The 27,090-nt window shown below is 41.1% G+C and overlaps 1 protein-coding gene across 2 annotated transcripts in view; it reads right to left on the bottom strand.

Moving 5' to 3' along the window:
- pear1.L (platelet endothelial aggregation receptor 1 L homeolog) overlaps positions 1 to 27,090 on the bottom strand; it is a 70,167-nt gene that overhangs the window by 24,658 nt on the left and 18,419 nt on the right. For both annotated transcript variants that reach the window (XM_041573536.1, XM_041573535.1), the window contains exons 2-6: positions 14,970 to 15,083; positions 13,222 to 13,326; positions 12,556 to 12,656; positions 2,782 to 2,874; positions 795 to 1,041 (exon numbers count right to left, since the gene is read on the bottom strand). In XM_041573536.1, coding sequence (XP_041429470.1) covers positions 795 to 1,041; positions 2,782 to 2,874; positions 12,556 to 12,656; positions 13,222 to 13,326; positions 14,970 to 15,082 — 659 coding nt within the window. In that variant the 5' untranslated portion in view covers position 15,083. The remainder of the gene's footprint in view (positions 1 to 794; positions 1,042 to 2,781; positions 2,875 to 12,555; positions 12,657 to 13,221; positions 13,327 to 14,969; positions 15,084 to 27,090) is intronic.

Raw genomic sequence — 27,090 nt, 5'->3', positions numbered from 1 at the left:
GGTGCACACAAACTTCAATGTTAGGTCACATGAGCCAATTAACAGACAGAGTTATGTCTTTTGCTTCCACACTTCTTCCTGTTACATTTAGAGCTGCAGTATTTCTGGTCAGGTGATCTCTGAGGCAGCACACAGGCCATCAGAAAATGGTGGTGATAAGGTAGCCTTTATTGTAGTCACATATATACTATATCTAATATATGCCTGTATACCACTTTAAGCTAAGTCTCTTTCTTGCATAATATTCTATAATATTCTAGGTCAGCATGACATGAGTAGAAAGTCCCCAAACTTCCATCAGGCTTATCATCATTAGTAAACATCCCCTAAGTTAATGATATCCAAATTCAGGGACAAACCCATGAGACAGAACTAGGTGAACGGTCATGTCATATTTGTTATTTCTAAACCTAAATACTCTTCTCTAATTGGTTGTGGTGGGAAACCACCCTAACCCACCTTAAAGCATAATCATTAACTAATTCTGTATGTACTCGACCGATAAATAAACGGTCTGTCCACCAATATGGTAGAACAGAACAAATAAGACTCCTGGTCTGCGTCTGTTCTCTTGCATGCAATCATCCTGCAGCTGACATCCCTTCTTGTACTTATGGATGACCCTAACAGTGGTTCAAGGCAAGAGATGTAAAAGGGCAAGATTTACTTAAATATATATTCCAGTTTGGTAAGATACTTTAATATTCCACTTCATTTGATATAAATCATTGCTTAAATATTTATTTTGGGGGTAAAGTTTTCCTTTAAGAAAAATGATTATAAGTGAAACTCACTATGGTCCAGTGTATCCCTCTGGGCACAGGCAAGCTCCATTCTCAGGGTGGCACCCAGCTCCATTCTCACACTGGCAACTGAGTGAACAGCCACTTCCATAAGTCCCCGGGTCACAGGGTTTCTCGCAGAAAGGGTCCTTGAAGCCTGCAGGGCAGATGCACGTTCCGGAGGCAGCGTCACACACCCCGCTGTTCTGGCATGGGCAGGTGGCGTTACACTTAGGCCCCCATACATGGGCCTCACAAGCTGCAAATAAGAAATACAAATGACGCTGCACCAAACTTAAAAAGCTATATTTGGATGTTTAGTAACCATAGCTATTCAATATGTTAACTTGGCCTTTCCTTGAGCCCAGTGTTTCTCCTGACCGACCTTCTGTTTTGACCCAGTTTCTTCTGGACCTCACTGCTTGATGTCTCCTTATCCTAGGCTTGTTTCTTTGCTGCGATACCTCGTAGCCTGCCTCTAACCAGTAACGGTGTCCCTAGTGACCTACATATTTCCCTTGATTGATATGAGTGGGAGCTGCCATACCGTTATGCTGTGAGAATTCCCACAGCAGTAGTAAAATCCCGATGCTTAGACTTTTATGAAAATAGCAAAATACTTGACTGATTAGGCAATATATTTTCATGGAATTCTGTGCTTGAACTGAGCCATTAACACTGCCTGCAATGTGTTATTCGGCGTTTTGTTGCCCACGTGGGATGCAATTTGGTGCAGGTGTGTGTCATTGTGCTTGTGGTTTAACCCAGGGGGCAGTACGATTTCCCTCTTAGGGGGATTATAACGTTCCTTTTGCTGATTGCATGGAGTACATTCTGGAATAATTGATGTTTTTATTAGAAAGGCAAAGCAGATGTCCGTTTGGTTGGAATGAGCCTAAAGTGTCGTTATAAGAACTTCATCATTCCTGCGGTGCAGCAGCTCCAGTCTAAAGTGCATTTCCCCAGGGAACGCTCAGTACATGGGAACAGAGAGCCAGGGAGCAAACAATTTGCCCTTTAGAGTTTAGAGGTTTAAGAACATTCCGTCACTAGAGATCTGGTCATGTCATGGAATTCCTGCTCTTAGAGTGCTACAGTAGGAACTGAACATCTGAACTATAAATGCTTTGGTGCTGTATAGATATAGTTTATAAATAGGAACATTTATATTTCCAATTTATATTAATTACACATTTGCAGTGATAATTTGAAGTTATTTGGGACTCCTGAAACAATGTAGCAGAAGGGAGCTGATTACATTGTTTTGGGAGTCAGAAATAGAGGACAAGAAGGTATTAACAAATATCTTAGCCACTTTCTAAATAGGCCTCAATTTCTTTCAGCTCTACGAATGGGAACTTCCTGACAGATCAGCCATTGTGGAGGGGAGTTGGATATTACTCCCAACCATCTACATGCTCTGTGCTGCTGTCACTTACTGAGCTTAGGGACCCACTCACAATATACAGTACACATAGAATAGAAATGTCACAATATAAGGCTGATTAGTAATTAATACACATAATTACTACATGGCAGCACAGAAACCAGTGCAATTAGCATCAGAATTTAATAATCAGCCCTGTAGCATCAGCTTATATTACAGGGGAAGCTCATTTTCTGCTGGATAATTAGTGACGAGCCCTAAGCTTAGCTTCTCAACAGCTGCTCAGAGCCCACTGAGCATGTGAGTGTCACAGACACTTTCCAAGATGGTGACCTCCTGTGACAAGTTTGAAGTCCCGGATCATTGCTGCTATTAAGAAGCTGAAACTTTAGGCTGGTGATGACATTTTTAGCCATATTTATTTTCAAGGTTTAGTTCTCCTTTAATGCAGGGGTGCAGTCTCATGGACCCCCCCCCCAGTAACCCAACAATCCCAAGGCCACTATCCACCTTGGGCCGATCCTTATTATATCTACTGTATTGCTGTTGGTTCTGTATTCATCCTATTCCTTTGCCACCAATATTATGGCAGTGACTATCACCTTTACTTACCGCTAGAGCAGTCTTTTCCTCTCCAGCCGGGCTCACACTGGCACTGGTCTGGCGCAACGCAACGCCCATGAACACACTCCTGAGTACAACGAGCTGGGGAGTAGAGATTAGGGTCAGGTCATTCTCTAAGAAAATCAATACAGCAATGTGGGCAAATTAACTGCTTTAGTTTTCTGCATAGTTGTGTTTATTCTTAAAACTGATCTATATACTGTCCTTTTATTGTTTGGGATATGCCTCCATGCCACTGCATGTCCAACTCCACTAATCCAAAGTCATAGCTGCTATTCCCAGTTCTACCTTTAACAAGAGGTTTTTAAATAAACATTATAAAATAATGAAACATTTTTGTATTGTCTTGTTTCATGTGTAGAGAATTGCACATATTTTCCTCAAAGTAGTGCAAATAGGGGCGACTGCCTTGCACCCCACATATTGAGGTCCTGCTCAGCAGCTATTGTGGGAAGGAAGAGGGTGGGATAGCTGATACACTAGGACAAAATAACAACAGTACAGCAAGATGCTTCTAGTAGGACAAGCTGGCCCAGATGGTGGTAGTAGGGCAGGATGGCGACAATAGGACAAGTTGCCCACAATTGAACAAGATGGTGACTATAGGACATAATGGCAACAGTAGGACTCATGGTGACAGTAGGACAAGATGGCAGCAGTCATGGAAGATGGAGACAGTGGGGCAAGATGGCAGCAGTAGGCCTCATAATGACAGTAGGTCAAGATGGTTACAGCAGGACAGGATGGGGACAGTAGGGCTCATGGTGACAGTAAGACAAGATGGCAACAGTCACGCAACATGGTGACAGTAGGACAAGATGACAGCAGCCATGCAAGATGGTGACAGTAGGACAAGATGGCAACAGTCATGCAAGATAGTGACAGTAGGACAAGATGGCAACCGTCATGCAAGATAGTGACAGTAGGACAAGAAGACAGCAGTCATGCAAGATGGTGACAGTAGGACAAGATGGCAACAGTCATGCAAGATAGTGACAGTAGGACAAGAAGACAGCAGTCATGCAAGATGATGACAGTAAGACAAGATGGCAGCAGTAGGCCTCATAGTGACAGTAGGTCCAAGAGGTTACAGCAGGACATGATGGCAACAATAGGACAAGATTGGGACAGTAGGGCTCATGGTGACAGTAGGGCAAGATGGCAACAACTGCGCACTAAAATGTAACAAGATACACAATAAGTGTAATAAGATGGCAGCAGTAGTACTTTATATCAGTGTTGCCCACCCTGCAGACCTCAAAATATTTAGGTGGAAGTCCCAGTACACACCAACAGCTGAATGATAATCAGTTGGACAGTCTAAATATAAATAACCTGCAATATGATATCCCTTGAATGTAAAGGGAGGCTGCAATAAATACAGGCAGGCATGGGGTATCTATGATCCGACAGATGTTGTTAAACGGGAACTCATTTGTCAGGAGCAGCTGGAAACTGTGGTAGAGCAATATCTGGGTCGTTGGAAGTGCCACATTTGCCATCTCCATGTGTGACACTAGAAAATGTATATTAAGGAAGATGCCTGCAGTAATGATCAGCGTTTGTGTTGTCTGGCCTGAGCAGATTAGACTAATTTGACATCCAATTAGAGACTGGCTATGTTGCAAGATGGCCCGGTTTCAGCACTAATCTTATTACGAACCAAAATAGAAGCAGACACAGACTATCAATACGCTGATATAAACATGACCTCCGGCAAGTACACAGCAGATCTCGGGAGGCTTCAATGTGTGGTTTCCAAGAATATCTACTGGCAGCCTTACTGCTTATGATATTCAGGCATCGCTGCAGAAACCACATGTACAAGTAACTGAAAGGCATTATGGGAATTACTCTTCCTTTTTGGCGGCCATTTTCTTCACAATATGCAGCAAACTGTGCTGCGGCAGGAAACCTACTGCGTGTTTTTACTTGAAAATTCAGAATGTATATTGCAACAGTGCCCTGATTTGTTACCAGCTGCATAGTAACAACAGGCTGCATAGTAACAACAGGCTGCATAGTAACAACATGTTACTATGAGGAAGTAAAATCTTCCCTGGGTTGCTTTCCCAGCTCTGTTCATTCAGAAGGTGGGGCTTTCTTACAACATTTACTACCCTGATTTTTATTGGCTGTTTTCAAAGGCAAATAATTCAAAAAGTACAATACAGGAAAACCCCCACAGGAGTGATATCAGTAGGCGGCCATCTTGGAGTAAACATGCTGCCACTGATCTTAATTGGCTGTGACCTCAGTCTAATCAGTGTCACCTGCTCCCGGCTTTAACCAATCACAATCCCAGCTGGGAGCAGCAGCTGCTTTAAGTGGTGCCAAAAACAACACGGTCGGAGCTAGCTATCGCCATAAAATGGCTGCAGTGTGGGCAACAGGCCCAATTTGTGTCTGATCCCTGCCACCAAGGAATAGGGAATAATAATCCTTACACTGAGACAGCTGGCGAAAATCCTGTATTTTCAACATTGTGAAGTTAACATCTGATATCACTTCAGTGTTAGAGTAACAAGTCTGCTCACACATGCACGGTTCCGTCCCATGGAGACTCCAAGGTCTCATAACCACCTTTAATTCATTTAAAGGTTTAGCTGGGGCTGAATAAGGGGCAGAAAAGCAGTTTGCTTCAGGCAGCTCACTAGGAGGCCCATGGGCTTTGTAAAAATGAGAAAATACTTATTAAATGGTAACAAAACCATTTAGAACATAGCTTATTTATTGTATCTTAGGATCCATAATACCCCAGAAAACATGGCAGGATAAATACAGTGCCAATTCCATGTATAATACCCCAGAACACACAGCAGGATAAATACAGTGCCAATTCCATGTATAATACCCCCAGAACACACTGCAGGATAAATACAGTGCCAATTCCATGTATAATACCCCCAGAACACACTGCAGGATAAATACAGTGCCAATTCCATGTATAATACCCCAGAAAACCTGGCAGGATGAATACAGTGCCAATTCCTTGTATAACACCCCAGAACACATGGCAGGATAAAAACAGTGCCAATTCCATGTATAATACCCCCAGAACACACTGCAGGATAAATAGAGTGCCAATTCCATATATAATACCCCAGAACACATGGCAGGATAAATACAGTGCCAATTCCATGTATAATACCCCCAGAACACACTGCAGGATAAATACAGTGCCAATTCCATGTATAATACCCCCAGAACACACTGCAGGATAAATAGAGTGCCAATTCCATGTATAATACCCCCAGAACACACTGCAGGATAAATACAGTGCCAATTCCATGTATAATACCCCCAGAACACACTGCAGGATAAATACAGTGCCAATTCCATGTATAATACCCCCAGAACACACTGCAGGATAAATACAGTGCCAATTCCATGTATAATACCCCAGAAAACCTGGCAGGATGAATACAGTGCCAATTCCTTGTATACAGCGCCGATTCAGACCTAAGCGCCGCCTGAGGCGGCTCCTGCAATGCCGCCCCCCCTCGCTGACTTACTTGTCGGGAGGGGAGGCAGGAACACTAATGCGGAGAGCGCAATTGCGCTCTCTCGCATTAGTAAAGCCGAATTTCCGGTTTAAAAACCGGAAATTCGGCTCTTAAAGGTGCAGGAGCGGCTTTTTGCCGCCCCTGGAAACCGCTTCGGCGTTGCCGCCTGAGGCGAGCGTCTCAGCTCGCCTCATTGGCGGCGCGCCCCTGCTTGTATAACACCCCAGAACACATGGCAGGATAAAAACAGTGCCAATTCCATATATAATACCCCAGAAAACATGGTATGATTAATTCATCCTTCTCTATCTTAATGTGGCCTTAAATATCACTTATATACAGAGAACATCAAGATATAGTTAGACAACCCATCATGAGCCACCGACATTCAGACCCAGATCACCAACTGCTGAACCTAGCTAAAACTGAACCTAGCTAAAATGGATCTCATGTCTTCTCACCTATTTCTGGCCCTTCTCACTTTCACAAGTAACAGCCACATCCTTAATCCATGCCCATCCTGTCCAGTTTAGACTACTGCAACCTTCTACTAACTGGTCTCACAGACTCCCATCTCCCTCCGCTGCAATTAGTTTTAAAGGAGAAAGAAATGCTTTTCAATTTGGGGGTGCCAAAAGTTAGGCACCCCAAGTGATTGTATTTTACATACGTGATGCCCGGGGCCGGTGTTCCTATCAGCAGAAAACTACATCAGCCCAGGGTTCTTCAATTGAGCACCACAGAGAGATCCTCATTTTCTGTGCTTCTTTCTTCAAATTTCCCAGGGCAGACGCATGTGCAACATGAAATAGCTGGCTTTTTAGTTAAAGTTCGACTGTGTATGTGCAGCCACGATAAGAAATAAGAAGCAGGAACAGGATTGTTCCATGTTGCTCTCTGGTAGAACCCTGGGCCGGTGCACTTTTTTGCTCATAGGAATACTGACCCGGGGTATCAGGTAAGTAAATACAGTAACTTGGGGGTGACTCCTTTAAACTACACTGTACGAATCCTCCTGCACTCTCCTAAGAGGGAACCTATTTATTCCGTAGCAAAACCCTTTCACGGCTGCCTGTTAAGCATATGATATCATACAGAATCCTTCTGCTCATTTTAAAGCCTTTCACTCCTCTGCCTCTCATGATGCTTCCTCACTCATCTCTTTGTATGTTTCTGGCCGTCTCCTCTATTCCTCTCAGAACCTTTTCTTCCCAATGCTATCTCTCGTCTTAAAACTTTTTATCTTACATATTTTTACCTCTGGAATTCTATCTCTGAATTCCTCTGTAAGGAACATTCTCTCAGACCCTTCAAAAACAAATTCAGATCCTACCTTGGAGTACTAGAACAGTCTAGTCCAGTCCTGGCACTTAAGGGCCAATGCCCAAACCTTTCTGAACTTTTGGCCTCCACTTTGTGCCTTTATATTATCCACTCACTTAGATTGTAAGCTCTTTGGGGCAGGGACCTCCTTCTAATGTGTTGTTTACCAGATGGCACTTGAACGTACTATATTTATAGCCTTGCAAATGAGAAAACACCATGAGGTTTTACTGTCACATTTCAATTAAAATAGAAAAGAAAAATCATTTGTAGATTTCTCAGTATAGGAAATGTACCCATAATTATTCCTTGTGTTACAAGAGAGCTTTAGTCATGGCTGTAACGAGTCAAAGCTCCATGTAAAAGAACAACAGACTGTAGCACGTGCTGCCGTGGTAATTAATACCAGGCATGTGAACTGCTAAAGGGAAAGTCTGTATATCTGGCAGTGATGATTTTGAGTCATTTCTTCAATGGGAAACAAGCTCAGCATTGATCTAAATCTGCCTGAGAAAGAAGCGCAGAGTTGTTACGTACATAAATCTGACACTCAGAGTTTTATAGAGGAGAATAGCAGAACCAAGGAGAAGTGTTACAGCAGTGCAGCAAGAAGGGTAGCCAATTGCAATGGAAAATTACCCTTGTAACATAAAAAATGATTTAGCAAGCAAGGCTTGGAGTAGTGCAACACATGCAAACATACAAAACTGACAGTTGTGTAGCCGTATCCATTGTCTTATTGTTCTACAGTGAACATGTGCAAAATATGGCTTTTTGGTCATACAGTCAGAACTGAAGCACTAAGGATTTCTTCCTTACTTTCCACTTTGGGGTGGAGAGAGAAGGCTCCTACAAGTTGGGAAGACATCAGAGGGGATACTGGAGGTACAACGATAAGGGGGGCCCAATAAATAAATCCAACAGTCTAGAAATGTGCAGAAGCTCTGGTGTTGTACCTGTTGTTTATTCACATCTTTCTGTTATGTTCCCCTTGGCCTCCCTGCTGGGAGTAGTACTGTAGATCACAAAAGTTGGATGGGGGAAATTAAGGGGCTTTGACACCTTATAAAATAGTGTCTGGGTCACCCCCTTAAACAAGACAATGTATGTCGCATGTGTAGTCCTCAGGCCTGAAAGTCTGGTTGGTTAAATTAAGTGCTCCTTTGTTTTGAACATTTAAAAAAAAAAAAAAAAAAAGAATCCCAAGAAACTAGGTACTGTGGATGATAATAGGGTTATTTTCTAGATAAGGTATCCCTATTCTTTTAAAAAGAACATAGCTGATAAAAGCCACCAGGCTATTATAGTTGGGATAGCATCAGGGCCGGGCCAGGCTGGCTGGGTGCCCTAGGCACCCTGCCCCTTGTGCCCATCCCCAACCAGCACAACAGAGAGAAGAGACGGAATGAGATGGAGACTGAGGGAGACAGAGAAGGAGAGTGAGAATACGGAGAGGAGGGAGAGGAGTTTGAGGGGAACGAGAGCAGACGAAGGGGAATGAGAGGAGACAGAGGGGAGGAAGAGGAGAAGGAGTGGAGGGAGAGGGAGGGGAAGGAGGTGTGAGCTACGAAGAGGAAGGAGGGCAGGGACAGCGATGGAGGGGAGGGAGGGAAGAGCGGCAGAGGGGTGAGCGACGGAGGGGACATCGATGGAGGGGAGGGTGACAGAAGGGAGGGGTGGGTGACAGGAGGGAAGGAAGTGGAGTAAGACTGAGGGGTGAGGACTAGGGGTAGGCAGAAGACAATTATAGAGGTAGCTGCCCAGTGCCCCCATATCATTGCACCCTAGGCAGCTGCCTCTTCTGCCTACCCCTAGTTCCTGGCCTGGATAGCATATACTGTAAGCCCTGTAGCTCAGACTTTCCCTATAGAGACATGCTATAGACTTTTCCACTGATACTTTGAGTAACATGGAATTTACAAGCTGACAGGCAGAGTAAATATACAGTATAATATACCGTATGAAGCTAGACAGGGCAGAAAATTGGATCTTTATGTGTATATGTTCCAGTGGCAGGGGGTGGGGAGTTTCCTGGCATAACCAGACATATAGAGAAGTTCCCAAAGCCAAGTAGCTGAGTAATAGAGCTGTGTTTCATTCGTATACAGTATATTTATATTTTAATCACCTCATATGTTCTTAATTTATGGAAATATGTATTTAAAAGGGTAGTGTAAGCATGGAGATTCTTCTGTAGTAATTATATTGGCCAAAGCTAAGAGCTATGTCCCATACAGCATATAAAATGCCCCTAGATCACTGATCAAGTGGTGTTTTTATCGCTTCATGTGCCATAGATTTAAGAGTAATAAATCATTTAAACCCCTCATAGGGATAAGTCCCCACTGGCTCCCCTCCCTGCATTTGCCCTGCACAGTCTTACCCCTGAATTCAGTCCTCTCTAGAAATATCGCCCGCACATGCAGACTGAACGCTGTGGAGCTCACGGGCACCATCTTCTTCTCTTTGGTAATCTTCGTGAAGTGAGCGGCATATTGGCGCATGCACAGTTGGAGCAATCTTCCGGTTCGCGACAACTGCGAATGCGCCCAAAGAGACGGAAATTGCCCAAGGGGAGGAAGAAGACACGAAGATTACCAAAGAGAAGAACATGGCGCCCATGAGCTCCGCTGCACTCACTCTGCATGTGCGGTCGTTATTTCTAGAGGGGACAGAATTCAGGGGTAAGAGGCAGGGAGTGGGGGCAGTAGGGACTTATCACCATGGGGGGTTTAGTTCTTCTTTAACTTAAATCAGTATTTAATAGCTGAAATTAAATATTTGAAGGGACTAAATGTGCAGTGTTTTATGCCTTGAGCATCAGCCATACACTCCTGGGATTCGGCATCTTTATCTGGTGAGTGTTTTGGAACTCTAGAAGATGTCCAGTGTGCTCCTTGGTTTATCAATAATGTACACCACGAGCAGCAGATAAAGGCATACCTCCCAACATTTTGGAAGTAAAAAGAGGGACAAAATTTTTTTTCGCATGTAGAACAGCGAAAATTTTTGACATCACCCCTTTCTGTGGCCACACCCCCTAATTACCATGTTAATTTTACAAAATTTGGCAGGTTATGAAAGTTTGAAAATATTTCTCCTTATCTAAACTGTTTTTTTTGTGTCTCAAAATTGTTACAAAGTATCTTATTTGCACCTGTTAGCTGTTGTGGGCTCTCTGCTAAAAGCCAATTAAGTGAGAAACTTTGTTTCTTTTTCCTGGCTGTTCAGTGCAGAGAAAATAGGGACTTTCCAGTACAAATGAGGAACCTCAGGTTGAGCTGTCAAAAGAGGGACTGTCCCTCCGAAAAAGGGACAGTTGGGAGGTATGTAAAGGCCTTATTGCAAGGAAGCTTAAAATTAGAATGGTACAAAAAAGGAGGGTTGTGGGTACACTCCTAAGGCCATATAAAAACATATTTAAGTACAATAATCCCCTGTCTAAATAATTCAATGGATATGCAAGTGCATGTGTTTAAAAAAAGAAAAACAGGGTTTTTTGTCACAAAGTTATGATCATAAAGTTGATAAGCCACCATACCACGTCAAGGTAAACCCCATACGGTGGTCCCTAAACTTGTGTACCTGTAATTAAAATATAAAAGGTCATATACCGCTCTGCTTAACAGCATTACTTGGAGTAAAAATCTCCTGAAGATTGGGTTCAATAGAGGAAGCAGACCCTGCACCTGCAGGGGGGCCCAGGAGGTATTGGCGCCCCACGAGGCCCTAATTCATATACAGTTTCAATAAATATTGGTAAAACAAGTCAATTGCTAAAAATTTTGTGGGCCTGAAAAATAATTTGCTGTGGGGCCCAGTAATATCTAGTTACACCACTGCCCGACACCTGCATATGCGTCTTTTAAAAGGGAGACTGCCCAAACCAACGCCCATTTTTTAAAAAAAAATGTGATAATGAAGAGACTATAATAAAGGCAAAGTGCTGCACTTGTCACTAGGTAACACCTCTGCACTAATTCACATACACTACACCTATTACACTTCTCATTTAGCTTTTCCTTTTTCATTTTCTGTTCACATCTATACCCACACCTGTACTTATACCTTCTACTCACACACATACACACAAAAGTGTGAACCTATATATACAATTTTACTTTGCTTTTATTATAGTCTCTTCATTATCACATAGAATGCAGTTTTTTCTCCACTATATTATCCTAGAAGCCCACTATGAATATTAGAGTAAGATTTTTGGAACACAATTATAATGTCTGATACAGCAATGTCATTAGCTAGCAAAAAAAGGTGCATGACATAAAAAGGTTTCTACGGTATTGAAAATTTTTCAGTTTCATCCTTTCTAAAACAGCATTTGATCCAGAGGAAGACAAACACCCCCCCCCCCAGCAGAGCAGCTGCCTATTTCGTCTCCCAGGGGAAACATCTGACCCCAAAATGTCAATTAGATTACTCCCTATAACCAGAACTACTGCTTGTTTAACACATCTCAATTATGTGCTCCCAATTTCGCAGGAAATCCAACCTATTGTTGAACCCTACTGATAAACAGAGGGGGGATATTAAACTGCGATCAGCTAAATCAAACTGACTGAAAGTCCTACTTGTCTGCACATAATATAGAATTGATTAAATACACTATGAAATATGTCTCATGCAGCACCCTGTAACGGTGGAACCTTTATTATTTTCTGTATATTAGCACTATAAAGTGATATCAGATGACAACCCTGGTATAGGTACATAGCAAAATATAAAAAAAATGCTGTTTTACATCTTTTGCATGGAATGCGCCCCACTGGGGAGATCCCAGCAGGAACCATTGAATAATGTGGAATTGGCAGGATTATTCCAGAAGATAAATAGCCAATGGCCTGTCCAGCTGCAAGAGATACAACATATGGGAATAACTATAGGCACACTCATTTCGTGGGAGGAATGGACTTACGAACACAGATGTCGTTGCTCTCATAATATCCCTTGCAGCATCGGTATCTCTTTCTGTAGTCCAGTTTTACCCCATGTCGGTACGCTGTCCGATACAGGATTCTAAATTAAGAGCGGAAAATCAGTTTAGATTAAAGGGAACCAAAGTTACAGTTTACCAAAGTAGGGGATATTACATAATATCATGTATTATTTCTCTTTAAAAGTGTAACTCTGACTTCAGAAATGGTCTGTCTTTTGTATTGATTCCGGCCAACTGCTCTAGACCTTGAACAAGTCTATTAATGCCTATACATCGTAGATACCAATCTTAGTCTGGCCAGCTCTTTGTAACAGAGCCGAGCAGTGCAAAACTATCTCAATCGTTGATGGAAATTGACAGATAAACTATCAAACTGTTGGGATGGAAGAGAGAGAGGAACCAAGAGATTTTCAGTGGTGATGGGAAAGAAGAAACTGCTACGATGCATTTAGGATGATAGTAAGTAAGAACTGGAAGAATCAAATTCTCATAAGGCTTATGGAAAGAACAGATAATGGGACCAGGGGTGGAAATAAAGGGAGTGACTATCTGGACACATTTAGGCTGAACATGAAAAGGCAAGGAGAAACTGTCAGGCTGTAAGCAGGGTAGGAAAGGTATTGGACAGAGTAGACATCTTCTTACTTTTGAGGGGTGCAGTCCTTGAAGTAGTTCCATGAGCTGTCACAGGAATCTGGGGATAATTGACTGTAGGGTTGGGCATATGACTCCTTCACGGCCGTGGTGAAACTACGAACAATAGGATGTAATAGTAAGGGGCAGATTTATGAAAGGTCGAAGTTAAAAAAACATCGAATTTCGAATTCAAAAAGACCAACCGAATGGAGGTCGAAGTTTTTTGGGGTCGAAGTGGGCCAAATTTGGCCTACTTCGAATCATACGATCATACTTCGAATCGTACGATCATACTTCGATTCAGAGTTTTTTTAACTTCAACCTTCGATTTACCAAACTCTCCCAATTGCCTCCGTACAGTTTCTCGGAGGTCCCCCATAGGCTAAAACAGCACTTCGGCACCGTTTAGGTGGCGAATAGTCAAAGTCGACAGACAGTACTTCAAAAAAATCCGACCTTCGAATTTCAACGTTTTTTCAAATTCGAATTGAAGTTGGACTATTCCATAGTCGAAGTACACAAAAAATATCTCGTATTTCGAAGTTTTTCAATTAGAAACTTCACCTCGACCTTTCATAAATCTGCCCCTAAGTGTTGTCCACAGACACCAAGACATTATAAGCATGCAATGTGTTATCTATAAATCTCCGAATTATGGGAAGGCTGTCTTCTATAGACTTTATTTTATCCAAATAATCCAAATTTTTAAAAATGTTTCCTTTTTTCTCTGTGTTATAGTACAGGTATGGGACCTGTTTTCCAGAATGCTCAGGACTTGGGGTTTTCAGGATAATAGATCTTTCCGTAATTTAGATCTTCATACCTTAAGTCTACTAGAAAATCATGTAAACATTAAATAAACCCAAGTGGCTGGTTCTGCTTACAGTTAGGATTAATTATATCTTATTTGGGTTCAAGTACAAGCTACCACTTTATTATAACAGAGAAAAAATCTAGATTATTTGAATATAATGAAGTATATGGGAGATGGCCTTTCCATAATTCAGAGCTTTCTGGATAACGGGTTACCGGATAACAGATCCCATACCTGTACCTTGTATGGGATCCAAACTAAGATAAAATTAATCCTTATTGGAAGAAAAAACAGCCCATTGGGTTTATTTAATGTTTAAATGATTTTCTAATAGACAAAATTTGAATATCCAAATTATCTGGAATGCCCAGGCATTCTGTGTACCATACCTGTATTGGACATTCATTGTAATATTCACATTATAAATAGATAATAAATGGGCAAAATATTTTTACTTTAAATTCTTTCCATTTTGAATATTTAGAAATCTCATCTGGGATTTAATTGTTCATTTTTTCAATTGTTTCTATTATGAATGTTTCAGCATATTTATAAAGCTACATTATTCTTTATATCTTTTTATAGAAAAGAATTTCAGCCCAAATTTTGATGCAGATTTTTCTCCAACTAAGACCTCCAACTAAGACCTGGAATTAGGCAGAAAAAACTGTTTAATTCATGCCTGATTTTATTTTATGTAACTCATTACAGTTGTGTAGATCCCGTAATTGCAATGTTTAGGAATTTATATTCTTCTGTAAACGCAAGGTTAAGCTTAGTTCCTAATGAATGTTAAATTGGAGGACAGATAACCAGACTCTGGAAGCAGAAAAAAGTGTGTTTCCAGCTGTGTCCTGTCTGTGATTGTGGCAACTGAGTGTGTACTTGAGCCCACCTAATGTACAGAACGTGGCACGACATTATCAGCTGAATAGTTAATTACCTTTCCCAAAAACTGCAGACATTGGGGTCATTGGGATTGAGAGATTTGCCAGACTGGATATGGACCAATATCCATAAGATCGGTATTATGATATATGCCTGAGACATCTTCATTCTGTAAGATAATGAGATATATAGTTACCAACAACTAGAATCACCAGCATCCTTGTAGGCACCATACTTGCTTGGAAACGTGGTTTTATTATAGATTTTTAAATAATTATAAATTTTTAAATAATTATCGATTTTTAAATAATTATCGATTTTTAAATAATTATAGATTTTTAAATAATTATTGATTTTTAAATAATTAAATTAACCTATCAAATTGGTGCCAGTGTATCAATATGCTGTTTCCCCTGTATCCCATCCAGACAGGCAGTTTAGAAACATCATCAATAGATCACTCACTAGAATATTCAATGTATCTGTACATTAAAGACAAAAACAAGCCTCACCATGCAGTCAACTAATTAATCAAAAGACTTGTTATTGAATTAATGTGTGCGTCTGTCCTAAGTTAACTACCAAAAAAAATACAGAGTACCCCCTTCCTTATGTGCTAATGACTGGCTCATAAATAAAAAGTATAGGCAACTTCCCACCAATCAGCTCTCCTGTTGAGCTATAAAGACAGGAAGTTAGTGTGTGAAAAACAGGAAGCATCCCAAGCGGAGGATGTTATGTCTCTGTGTTGGAATTGTATGCAGACAGATGGGAAAATAGACTGGTGGCCATAAAAATCCTCCAGACAAACATGATTTTTTCCCTCTCTAAATTCTTTTAAACAGAATTGCTGAATAGTCACCCCATAGTAAATGTCTTTTTTTTCAACTGTTATTTTATGTGGCTTTGTAACAAAATCTGTTTTATTGATGAATAGTGGTGGTGTGAAATGGCAGATCCACCTAATATATCTGCTAACAACAAAGTGTCAGATCCACTGATAGCAGCACCAAATGGCAAATCCATCTTGTATCACTGGTGGCAGATCGGTCTTGTATCACCGGTAGCCAAACAAATGGCAGATCCATCTTGTATCACTGGTAGCAGAAGAAAATGGCAGACCCATCTTGTATCACTGGTAGCCAAACAAAATGGCAGATCCATATTGTATCACTGGTAGCAGAAGAAAGTGGCACACCCATCTTGTATCACTGGTGTCAGTTCTTTCATGTATCACTGGTAGCAAAACAAAGTGGCAGATCCATCTTGTATCCCGGTACCAGATCCATCTTGTATCACTGGTAGCCAAACAATATGGCAGATCAATCTTGTATCACTGGTAGCAGAACAAAATGGCAGATTCATCTTGTATTACGGGTAGCAGAACAAAATGGCAGATCCATCTTGTATCACTGGTAGCAGAACAAAATTGTAGATACATCTGGTACTACTGGTAGCAGAACAAACTAGCACATACATCTTGTATCACTAGTGGAAGAACCATCTTGTGTCACTGATAGCCAAACAAAATGGCAGATCAATCTTGTATCACTGGAAGCAGAACAAAGTAGAACATCCATCTTGTATCACTGGTGAAAGATCTATCTTTTATCACTGGTAGCAGTACAAAACAGCAAATCCATCTTGTATCACTGGTATTTTAAGCAAATGACAGTTGAGGAATGTTGACTCTAAACAGTGGACTAAGTTCCTCAGTTCTTTTTTTTTAGTGGGCCTCTACAGTTAAAGTAGTCGTCTGAGGGTTCGGCCTCTGTTTGGCTTATGGATTTGGTTTATATTTAGTTTGACTGAAAGCTAAGGGGCAGATTTATCATAGTGTGAGATTAGAGCTCACCACTGCAAAACTCACCCATTTTTTATTCATTACTATGTTATTTTTAGATGTGTATTGATCAAAAAGTGAACTCTAACATTCACTCATTGATAAATATGCTTCTAAAAATCCCACAGGAATAAATGGAAAGTGGGTAGTTTTCCTGTGGTGAGCTCTAATCTCACAGTATGATCAATCTACCCTATAATATTTGGTCAAATCGGAATCCTGCAAAAGGTGCTACATTTTGGCCAAATTTCAAACCGAGTCCCAGATTTGGTACATACCTAATAAGTCATTGCAATAATAATAAGAATAATGTAGCTTTTTAAATTAAATTTTTGTTTAATATTCTAGCAAAAATAAGAAATTAAACATGTGCTTTTATTTCTTTCTTTTTTTTTTGATAAACAAAATCTTTTCCTGAACCCGGGGGTGTAAGTTAAAATCTCAGTTCCCATGCTTACTTGTAAAGCAAAAAAAGAAAATGTGAATGGAACTAATAAAATCCAACTGGGACAGCTTGATTCAGTTACAGAGTTTATGTATTTCCATTTCCAGGAGAAGTTGGCCTCCCATTCCACCTCTGACTTTGAGGCTGAAAATACCATTTTTTTCTGTGGTGTGATCTGAAGCAGAACTTTTCTATTGTGAGAGGAGACCACCCAGCGTATTAGGAGCAATGTAACTTGTCTAGATAAAGTTACCAGGTTGTGTCCATGCTGCAGGCTACATTATATTCCCCAGATCCATTAAAAAGGTGGGAGGCAGTGATAGGGGGGACTACAGGGGCCCCTTGGTAGGGAAGGAATTCTAGGCTTGGTTTGATGAATCTGTATAGTTCACATGTGTTGGATCAGCGCCCAAGGCCGTTAGAGGTACAGTAAGGAGTGTCGGACAGGACATGGTGCGGGGGAGACTTCTGATCATACGCCAGTTCATCTCACTGACTCAGCATTTCTTTTTGTTATTGACACTCATTATTCTGAAACCAGTCTAGATATCATTTCAATCTCATGGTATTGTCAAGGCTTGTGCAGAGTTGCCATCTTTAAAAAAAAGATTGTCACCAGGTACCATGCCCCCAGCTGATAAAGTGCCTACCAGGTGGAGATACCATACTCAAGTATTATAGGAATAGTTTGTATAGATAGTTCATTGTTCTGAACCTGCTCAGGCTACTGTAATGTGCAAGGTATTCTGGAGTATTACACATGGAGCTGGTCCTGAGATACTGTGAAGGAATCCATGTCTTTACATAGCCTGCCCACAAGCAACACAAACATCACCCTCCACCTATGGTTGCAACTACAACGTCAACAGAAGATGCAATGGTGAACCCTTGGACCTAAGATGGACGAACCAGGGCACAGTGAAGGTGATCTTTCATTATTTAAACAGGCGAAAACTCAATGTCACATAAATGGGCTAATGTATATGGGTGAATAGGGTGTTGAGAAAAACAGACTGGTGGTAATTGGTGTCATATGTGTTACTGGGGTCATGTGTGACTGCCAGAATGAAGGTATGGCATAAAGAGGGGTTTTATAAAGGGCCACAGCTTTAACAGGTGTAGTAACCCACAGCAACCAGTCGTCAGTTAGTTTTACAGAATAAGGACACAAACTTCTAGTTAACGATGCACACTACCACCTGACTCCATGAAATATCTCATAGGGTAACAATGGGTGCTCCCGTTCACCACCCCCATGGGACCTTTTGGAGACATGGCTCAAGATTAGAAGATAGAAGGAAGATGGAAGCTAGTAATTGGGGGAGTCCTGGGTGCACATACTGCACCTGGGCTCATGATTCTCTAGTTATGCCAATGACACTTCTATATTCCCCCTCTCTCCTTGCAGGCACTTTTATTCATGGCTCTAAATCAAGTGGCTTCAGGGTCTGACTGGGTTGGGGGGACACAGAAAAAAACCTGGTGGGCCCTGCTTACTTAGACCTGCTCCTCTCCTGAAATCTTGTGTTCTGCCCCCTAACCTCAGCCATGTGAGAGGAAATGTGGGGAGTGGAGGTGGTTGTGGGTGGGGGGGCCACTAGGCTTGTGGCTGGGGCGAGGGGACAGGGGGTTGCTGCTCCCCTCTAGTCCAATGCTGAGTAGTTTGCTAACTGTTGCATTAATTTAGGAACCAAACCTTTTGGATGATTTCAGCAGTTACCTGTAGACCTGATTTACTACATTCCCAGGTGCTACATTGCACTAGTGCTGCCACCCACAGTAACCAATGAGATCTTTGCATTCTTTAGGACTCTCTCTACCCTATTGCAAAAACAATTGTAAACAAATCTGTTAAACATGTTCTTGAATTTGGGAAATGTGTATAGCTATTGTACTCATGTGGAAGTGTTACCTTTTGAAATACTTTACTGACTCTAAGACCTTCATACAGAAGGGAAATGAACTCCCCCTACTTGTAAATCTGAGACTTACATAAAAAGGAGTACATAATCTCATTAATAAAAGGATTGGGTTATGTTCAAAAATGTGTTGCCTTAAAGCAAATCCGTCAGTGGCCCCAGTGCACCCGGGGATGCATGTCCATAGGATTGCAGTGCTCATCATTTTAAAACCCTGGTGTCTTTAAGGTTCAACAGGCTTTCTGAAGAACATGGAAATGAAACATCTGGAGGGGCAGGGCACCATCAAGCTTGCAACAAGCTCTGGACTGAATTAAGGTTTTTTAATGAAACTGATCCTCCCCACCATCTCTGTTCTCAAATTACGGGAAGCAGGAAGCAACCCCGTCCAAATCCATTGTTGCCAGTTTATGGCAGTGTGGGAAAAGTGTGTTTGGCAACTGGTGGCAGTTATTATGCTCAGATCTCTTCTGCCATCTGTACCTCTAGCCGCAGTTTGGCTTTTCTCTTGTCTTTATACACGATGAGAACTCTGATAGAATTAAACGAGTGCAGAGCATATGGGTTAGAATCAAAACAAATATGAATTAAAATGGGATGGAAGCAATCGCCATAAGCCAGTTTATCCCTTCGCCAGCAGTATTACGACTTAGTGTTTTATCCTGATGAAGGCAGCTAATAAAAAAAAAACATTTGCCGGGATATCATAAAAATAAACTGTACCTTTGAACACATTTGTTTGTCGGAGAGTGCAGAAATAATTTTGCACTATTGTATATAACCCCCAGTAAGTATCAGGGAATCCGGAATGAGCACCTCCCTATATAAGATGTCTTACCCCGTTAAAAATAATCAACTGGCAGACTATTCATCCGTGTGAATGTTTTGTGGTATCAAGCCAGAAAATCTGGTTGGATATTGACCCAATCCACATGAGGAGGACCTTTCCTCTCTGAAGGCCTAAATATCTTTCTTATAGTAGTGATGAGTGATTTTATTGTTCTTGAACCCTCTAGTAAACCAACTGTAAGGGCATAATGATTGAGAGTATATTTCTAGCTGATATTTCAACATAATTGTTATATTTTAAAGCTTAACTAAAGAAGTAGCTATAAATGTTGAACATTATGTTTTGGGCTTCTGTACCAGCCCAAGGCAACCCCAGCCCTATAGCAGTAAAGATCTGTGTCTCCAAAGATGCCCCAGTAGCTCCCCATCTTCTTTTCTGCTGATTCATTGCACATGCTCTGTGCTGCTGTCACTTACTGAGCTTAGGGAGCCACTCACAATATACAGTACACATAGAATAGAAATGTCACAATATAAGGCTAATTAGTGATTAATACAGATAATTACTACATGGCAGCTCAGAAACCAGTGCAATTAGCATCAGAATTGAATAATCAGCAAACCTGTAGCATCATCTTATATTACAGGGGAAGCTCATTTTCTGGTGGATAATTAGTGACGAGCCCTAAGCTTAGCTTCTCAACAGCCAATCAGAGCCCACTGAGCATGTGAGTGTCACAGACACTTTCCAAGATGGTGACCCCCTGTGACAAGTTTGAAGTCCTGGATCATTGCTGCTATTGACAAGCTAAAACTTTAGCCTCGTGCAATAATTTCAGAATATAAAATATGCCATTTTTATCATATTCATTTTTAGGATATAGTTTTCCTTTAAGAAAGGGAATTCTAGTCAGACTGGATTAATTTTTGGGAGGATTAGTAAAAAGCCTATGACTAAGGGATTAATTCCCGAAACGCGTTAGGCCATTGATATCTGCAGGATACTGCAATAAAACATGCCTTTTATATCGGAGTGCCGTCCTCTTTGGTATTTTGGATTAGTAAAAATGCCACGTTATTAAATGCCCCCCTGGGACCAGTAGCACAGATGTTCTCAGTTGGAGCAAATGACTAAGTCCACTTTTGGCCAGTCCATTTTCCGGTGAATCACTATCCTTATTCCTCAGCTGTAGAGACCCGTGGGTCTCATGTACTGAATATGAGATATTATTTAGCAACTTTGGATATATAAGTGTTCCCTGTAGGCTTTCCCTCACCCAGGCTGTAGCTTTATTGGTTAGACAGACATTTATAAGGTGCTGGGGCTTATAGGTGTTTGAAGGACAAACAGGAGATACTGCTCCCAACATCTCCTGGGGTGTCTAACCTTCACTCTGTAAAGCATCATGTTTTTGGAACCGTATAAAGTTGAACATTCCCATTCCTATTCATGCAATTATTACACATTTTACTTTTATGTTTGAAAATATATTTCTAATTTGATTCCTCCTTGCGCTGTATTTTCATTGACTCTGAGTCCAGGTCTTTTGTCTGAAAATCTGAAAGGGCTGTACCGGGAGTGTTATGGTGACAAAATGGGCACAGTCAGGCAGATCCAATACAAAGTTCAAAGATCTACCATAAAAAATGCCAGAATAGGTATTTTCCCTGTACTAAGAACAATTAAAGGGATACTGTCATGGGAAAACATGCTTTTTCAAAAAGCATCAGTTAATAGTACTGCTCCAGCAGAATTCTGCACTGAAATCAAATTCTCAAAAGAGCAAACAGATTTTATTATATTTAATTTTGAAATCTGACATGGGGCTAGACATATTGTCAGTTTCTCAGCTGCCATAGGCATGTGACTTGTGCCTGCACTTTAGGATGGAACTTCTTTCTAGCAGGCTGTTATTTCTCCTACTCAATGTAACTGAATCAGTCTCCGTGGGACTTGGCTTTTACTTTTGAGTGTTGTTCTTATCTACCAGGCAGCTGTTATCTTGTGCTAGGGAGCTGCTCTGTTGTTAGGCTGCTTGGGGGGGGGGGAGGGAGGGGGTGATATCACTCCAACTTGCAGCACAGCAGTAAAGAGTGACTGTTTATCAGAGCACATGACTGGGGGCAGCTGGGAAACTGACAATATGTCTAGCCCCATGTCAGATTTCAAAATTGAATATAAAAAAATCTGTTTACTCTTTTGTGAAATGGATTTCAGTGCAGAATTCTGCTGGAGCAGCGCTATTAACTGATGTGTTTTGAAAAAAACAGTTGGCCAAAACCGTTTGCAAGAATTGGTAGCATGGTCCGAACAGGCCAAACAGACTGTGATACATATTAGCTAGGCCTTCGTAGGCCAAATATTTTGAAATAGATATCAGCAACGCAACAAGAGGCCAAGAATGTTGTAACAAGCCAGGTCTCCGTACTCACCATGGGCCCAGTAATGTATAACAGCTGTTAGCAAGGCTTCTATAGGTCAGGTAGCTTATATCAGATATTAGCAAGGCCCCCAGAGGTCAAACCCTTATGTAACAGATATCAGGAAAACCACAATAAGCTAACAACTAACTAGCTGCACTGGTGTCAATACTTGACCTACAGTAGATGAGTAGAACCCTAATGCTAAAATACATTAAATGCAGTCCAACTGTTTTTTCATGTAGTCATTGATTGATTATTTTCAGATGATGAGACCATACCATGAAGTGTATGGAGCCTACAGGTGAGAACTAAGCAAATGTCCCCTGCATTGGCATTTTGTACGAGATCCACTAACGGGAAAAAACCCACCAAAATGATCTGTCCCTCGCTTGGAGAAAGTAGGTGAAATACTGTCTATGAAGATTCTCATTTATCCAGGTCATGATATACAGTATCTAGTAGAAATAAGTCAAAGGCAACTGGAAATTTAGGGGCAAATTTACTTGAGGTCGAATATCCTCGATATTCGACTGTCGAAGTTAAATCCCTCGACTTTGAATATCGAAGTCGAAGGATTTAGCGCTATTCGTTCGATTCGAAGGATTTTTGTTTGACCAAATAAAGATTGCTAAGCCTATGGGGATACACAGTAGATAATAGATAAGTACTACTATAGTTTATATAAACAAACTGCTGTGTAGCCATGGGGCAGCCATTCAAGCACAGGATACATAGTAGATAACAGATAAGTACTACTATAGTTTATATAAACAAACTGCTTTGTAGCCATGGGGACAGCCATTCAAGCAAAGGATACACAGTTGATAATATATAAGTACTACTATAGTTTATATAAACAAGCTGCTGTGTAGCCATGGGGGCAGCCATTCAAGCACAGGATACACAGTACATCACAGATAAATACTACTATAGTTTATATCAACAAGCTGCTGTGTAACCATGGGGGCAGCCATTCAAGCACAGGATACACAGTAGATAACAGATAAGTACTACTATAGTTTATATAAACAAGCTGCTGTGTAGCCATGGGGGCAGCCATTCAAGCACAGGATACACAGTAAATAACAGATAAGTACTACTATAGTTTAAATAAACAAGCTGCTGTGTAGCCATGGGGGCAGCCATTCAAGCACAGGATACACAGTAGATAACAGATAACTACTACTATAGTTTATATAAACAAGCTGCTGTGTAGCCAAGGGGGCAGCCATTCAAGCACAGGATACACAGTAGATAACAGATAAGTACTACTATAGTTTATATAAACAAGCTGCTGTGTAGCCATGGGGGCAGCCATTCAAGCACATGATACACAGTAGATAACAGATAAGTACTACTATAGTTTATATAAACAAGCTGCTGTGTAGCCAAGGGGGCAGCCATTCAAGCACAGTATACACAGTAGATAACAGATAAGTACTACTATAGTTTATATAAACAAGCTGCTGTGTAGACATGGGGACAGCCATTCAAGCACAGGATACACAGTAGATAACAGATAAGTACTACTATAGTTTATATCAACAAGCTGCTGTGTAGCCATGGGGCAGCCATTTAAGCACAGAATACACAGTAGATAACAGATAAATACTATTGTAGTTTATATAAACAAGCTGCTGTGTAGCCATGGGGGAAGCCATTCAAGCACAGGATACACAGTAGATAACAGATAAATACTATTGTAGTTTATATAAACAAGCTGCTGTGTAGCCATGGGGGCAGCCATTCAAAGCACAGTTTACATAGGAAATAATAGATGCACTCTCTATAATACCATTGTATTCTATTACACAGCTTATCTGTTATCTGCAAAATGACCTGTGCCTTTTCTCCTTTTTCAGCTTGAATGGCTGCCCCCATGGCTACACAGCAGCCTATTTATATGAACTATAATAGTCTTTCTGAAGCAAACACATAACTTTTACCAATGTAGAGCTACACTACATGATCTTTTCTTTAAAATCCTTTTATTTTTTAGTCTTATTGTTCCTTTAATTCTACTAGATACTGTAGGTGAAATACTGCTAGTTAGCATCTTGTCCTCAGGAATTCCTAATTAGTAAGCTCCAGCTTCCCGGTGTCCTGCTGGCCCAGTCCAACCCTGTTTGCTTTGGTGATGGGATAATCACACCCTTGTACTAAAGATTCCTATAGGCAATAATTTACATAATTTACAGGTCTGAAACTGAGTTGGTAGGCAGGGAGCAAAGTGATTAGTGAATAGTGCCTGTTTTTTGCAGTTTGCACCCAAAATTCCTGTTTATGGTGCCTTGACATTTTTAAGGATATTTGAGAAGAATTAACCATTTTGTAAATGAAACACCTCAGCCTCCTGAGATTATTTTATTCTCTCCTATAATAATCTTGCTGAATGGAGGCTGGCAGACCTAGTGATAGCAATGAAGTTTGTTAGTCTAAGGTGAATCGAACACATTTAAGTAAAAATTGAACATAAAAGTTATATTAAAATAAGCAATAAATTACCCATGGATTCCTGGGAAATGTGACAGATCGTGTTTATGTTAACACGTCGGCTGGCGTTCAGTGAAGCTAAAGCCATTATTATTCCAAGTGTCTTTTTACATCCAAGTGCTGTATGTGGGATTCCTGGAGCCCATCATTCTAGCGCTGCAACATTTCAGCTACAATGAGAACCAGATTGTATATCTCATAATCAGGCCATAAGTCTGGTGCTCTGTGGCGCCCGCTCCTTTCTAAATGTTTGGCTGATTCCCCTGGCTATAGATTGGGGCTGTTACTTAATCAGCATTTCACATGTTGGATTTATACATTTGTCTCCTGTGGGAAGCAGAACAGAGTGTAGGATTCCAATATGTTGTTTATTATCCCCACACGCCTCTCTCTGTGTTCCTTTGGGAAGTCACAGGCACAGCAGTGTGTCCCTATGATGTGAGACTGGGTGATCCAGAACCCAAGAGTGACTTCTAATTGATGACTTCAGCCATAAAGCAGGACAGGACTGCTGCTTACAATGGGGATCAGATAGGATCTGTGCAGCCACTGGGACAGAATGCTCTGTTATACAGATAGCTAGAATCTCAGCTGCCATAAAGCAGGACAGGACTGCTGCTTACAATGGGGATCAGATAGGATCTGTGCAGCCACTGGGACAGAATGCTCTGTTATACAGATAGTTAGAATCTCAGCCATAAAGCAGGGCAGGACTGCTGCTTACAATGGGGATCAGATAGGATCTGTGCAGCCACTGGGACAGAATGCTCTGTTATACAGATAGATAGAATCTCAGCTGCCATAAAGCAGGACAGGACTGCTGCTTACAATGGGGATCAGATAGGATCTGTGCAGCCACTGGGACAGAATGCTCTGTTATACAGATAGCTAGAATCTCAGCCATAAAGCAAGGTGAGGCTACAGCTTTGTGAGAGGAACCCTCTACCCTAATTATTGAGGATCTGACTAAATTTCAGTTGGCATCATCAGCATCATTTATTTGTAGCACCGACACAATACACAGTGATTTACCCTGGTTATAACAAACGGGAATAAACAGTGGATAACAAACAAGGGTTTATAGAGTACAATAGAATTAGAGGGCCCTGGCATCAGTCTTTTTTTACAACACTTCTCATCTTTGCTGTACATTACACATTGTTTTAAGGCACAAATAAAACAATGATATTACCAAAAACTATTTCAAATTAATAATAAAAATGTAAATGTTCCATGTCCCATGTTCTTGCAGGAGATAACTCCCAGAGAAAAATGTCAGCCTGCCAAAGGAGTGGTGCGAGTGGGAGTTTGATGACCTCTCCCTGCAATGTGCCAAAATCTGCTTTTAATTGTACAAACCCTAATGTAAAGGGAAGAATGCTGACTGCACATTGCTCTCCTGCCAAACTGATTTATATTTCTCCAAGGACTCCATACACTACTCTATTTCTCTTACACCACTGTGACCCGAATGTTAAGCTCTGGCGGTTGGCAAAGACTTTTGGTATCGCCTTGTGTGTAATAGTGGGGGGTGCGGTTGTCGCATTGGAACTATATTGCAACATGGAGCAGCTGTGCAGAGCGAGGATGGGAAATTAAACACAAGTCAGAAATTTTAATAATCACCAGACTGGACCATTCACGCCTTACTGCAGGGGTGCCAAGATTCTCAGCTAGGGTTATAATTATCCTTTTATTTATATAACATAGCTCAGAGATTGTGCAGTCTTTCAGATCAGGCAGATCTTGCAGTCGCTCTATGGTAGGACTGACCCTAGTAGACAGCAGGAAAATTCCAGGAGGAATATCAATGTGGAGCAATTGACATACTAATAGGGTTAGCGCAGTACTCTGCTACCTGTGCCCAGGTGTTTTAGGGCATTAAACCAAAAACCTGCACCTCCAGAATCTGTCTTATTGTCTATTTATGCCCCATTTAAAAGGCTCCACCCCTTTATATCACACCACTCCCCCTTCTGTCTTCCTATTATGACATTAGAACATAATAGAGGACTTTGGGAGGATATAAGGAATCATGGGGTCAACCATCCTGAAAGACAATGGCAGCTTAGGCAAGCCATATACACTTAGTGGTCTTGGACTTTATGCCCACCATAGGCCAAAATCAAACTACATATTGATATAGTCTGAGATCTAAAGGAAATAAAATAAAGGTGTAGTAGTCCTTTAATTGAGAATGTCCTCAATTAAAGGGGAAATACACCCACTTTTTACCATTTTCCACTCACCTTAAGGGCAGTGA

The sequence above is a fragment of the Xenopus laevis genome, chromosome 8L, assembly GCF_017654675.1.
Source record: "Xenopus laevis strain J_2021 chromosome 8L, Xenopus_laevis_v10.1, whole genome shotgun sequence".
NCBI classification, from domain to species: Eukaryota; Metazoa; Chordata; class Amphibia; order Anura; family Pipidae; genus Xenopus; species Xenopus laevis.
This window is presented reverse-complemented; position numbering and strand designations above follow the sequence as displayed.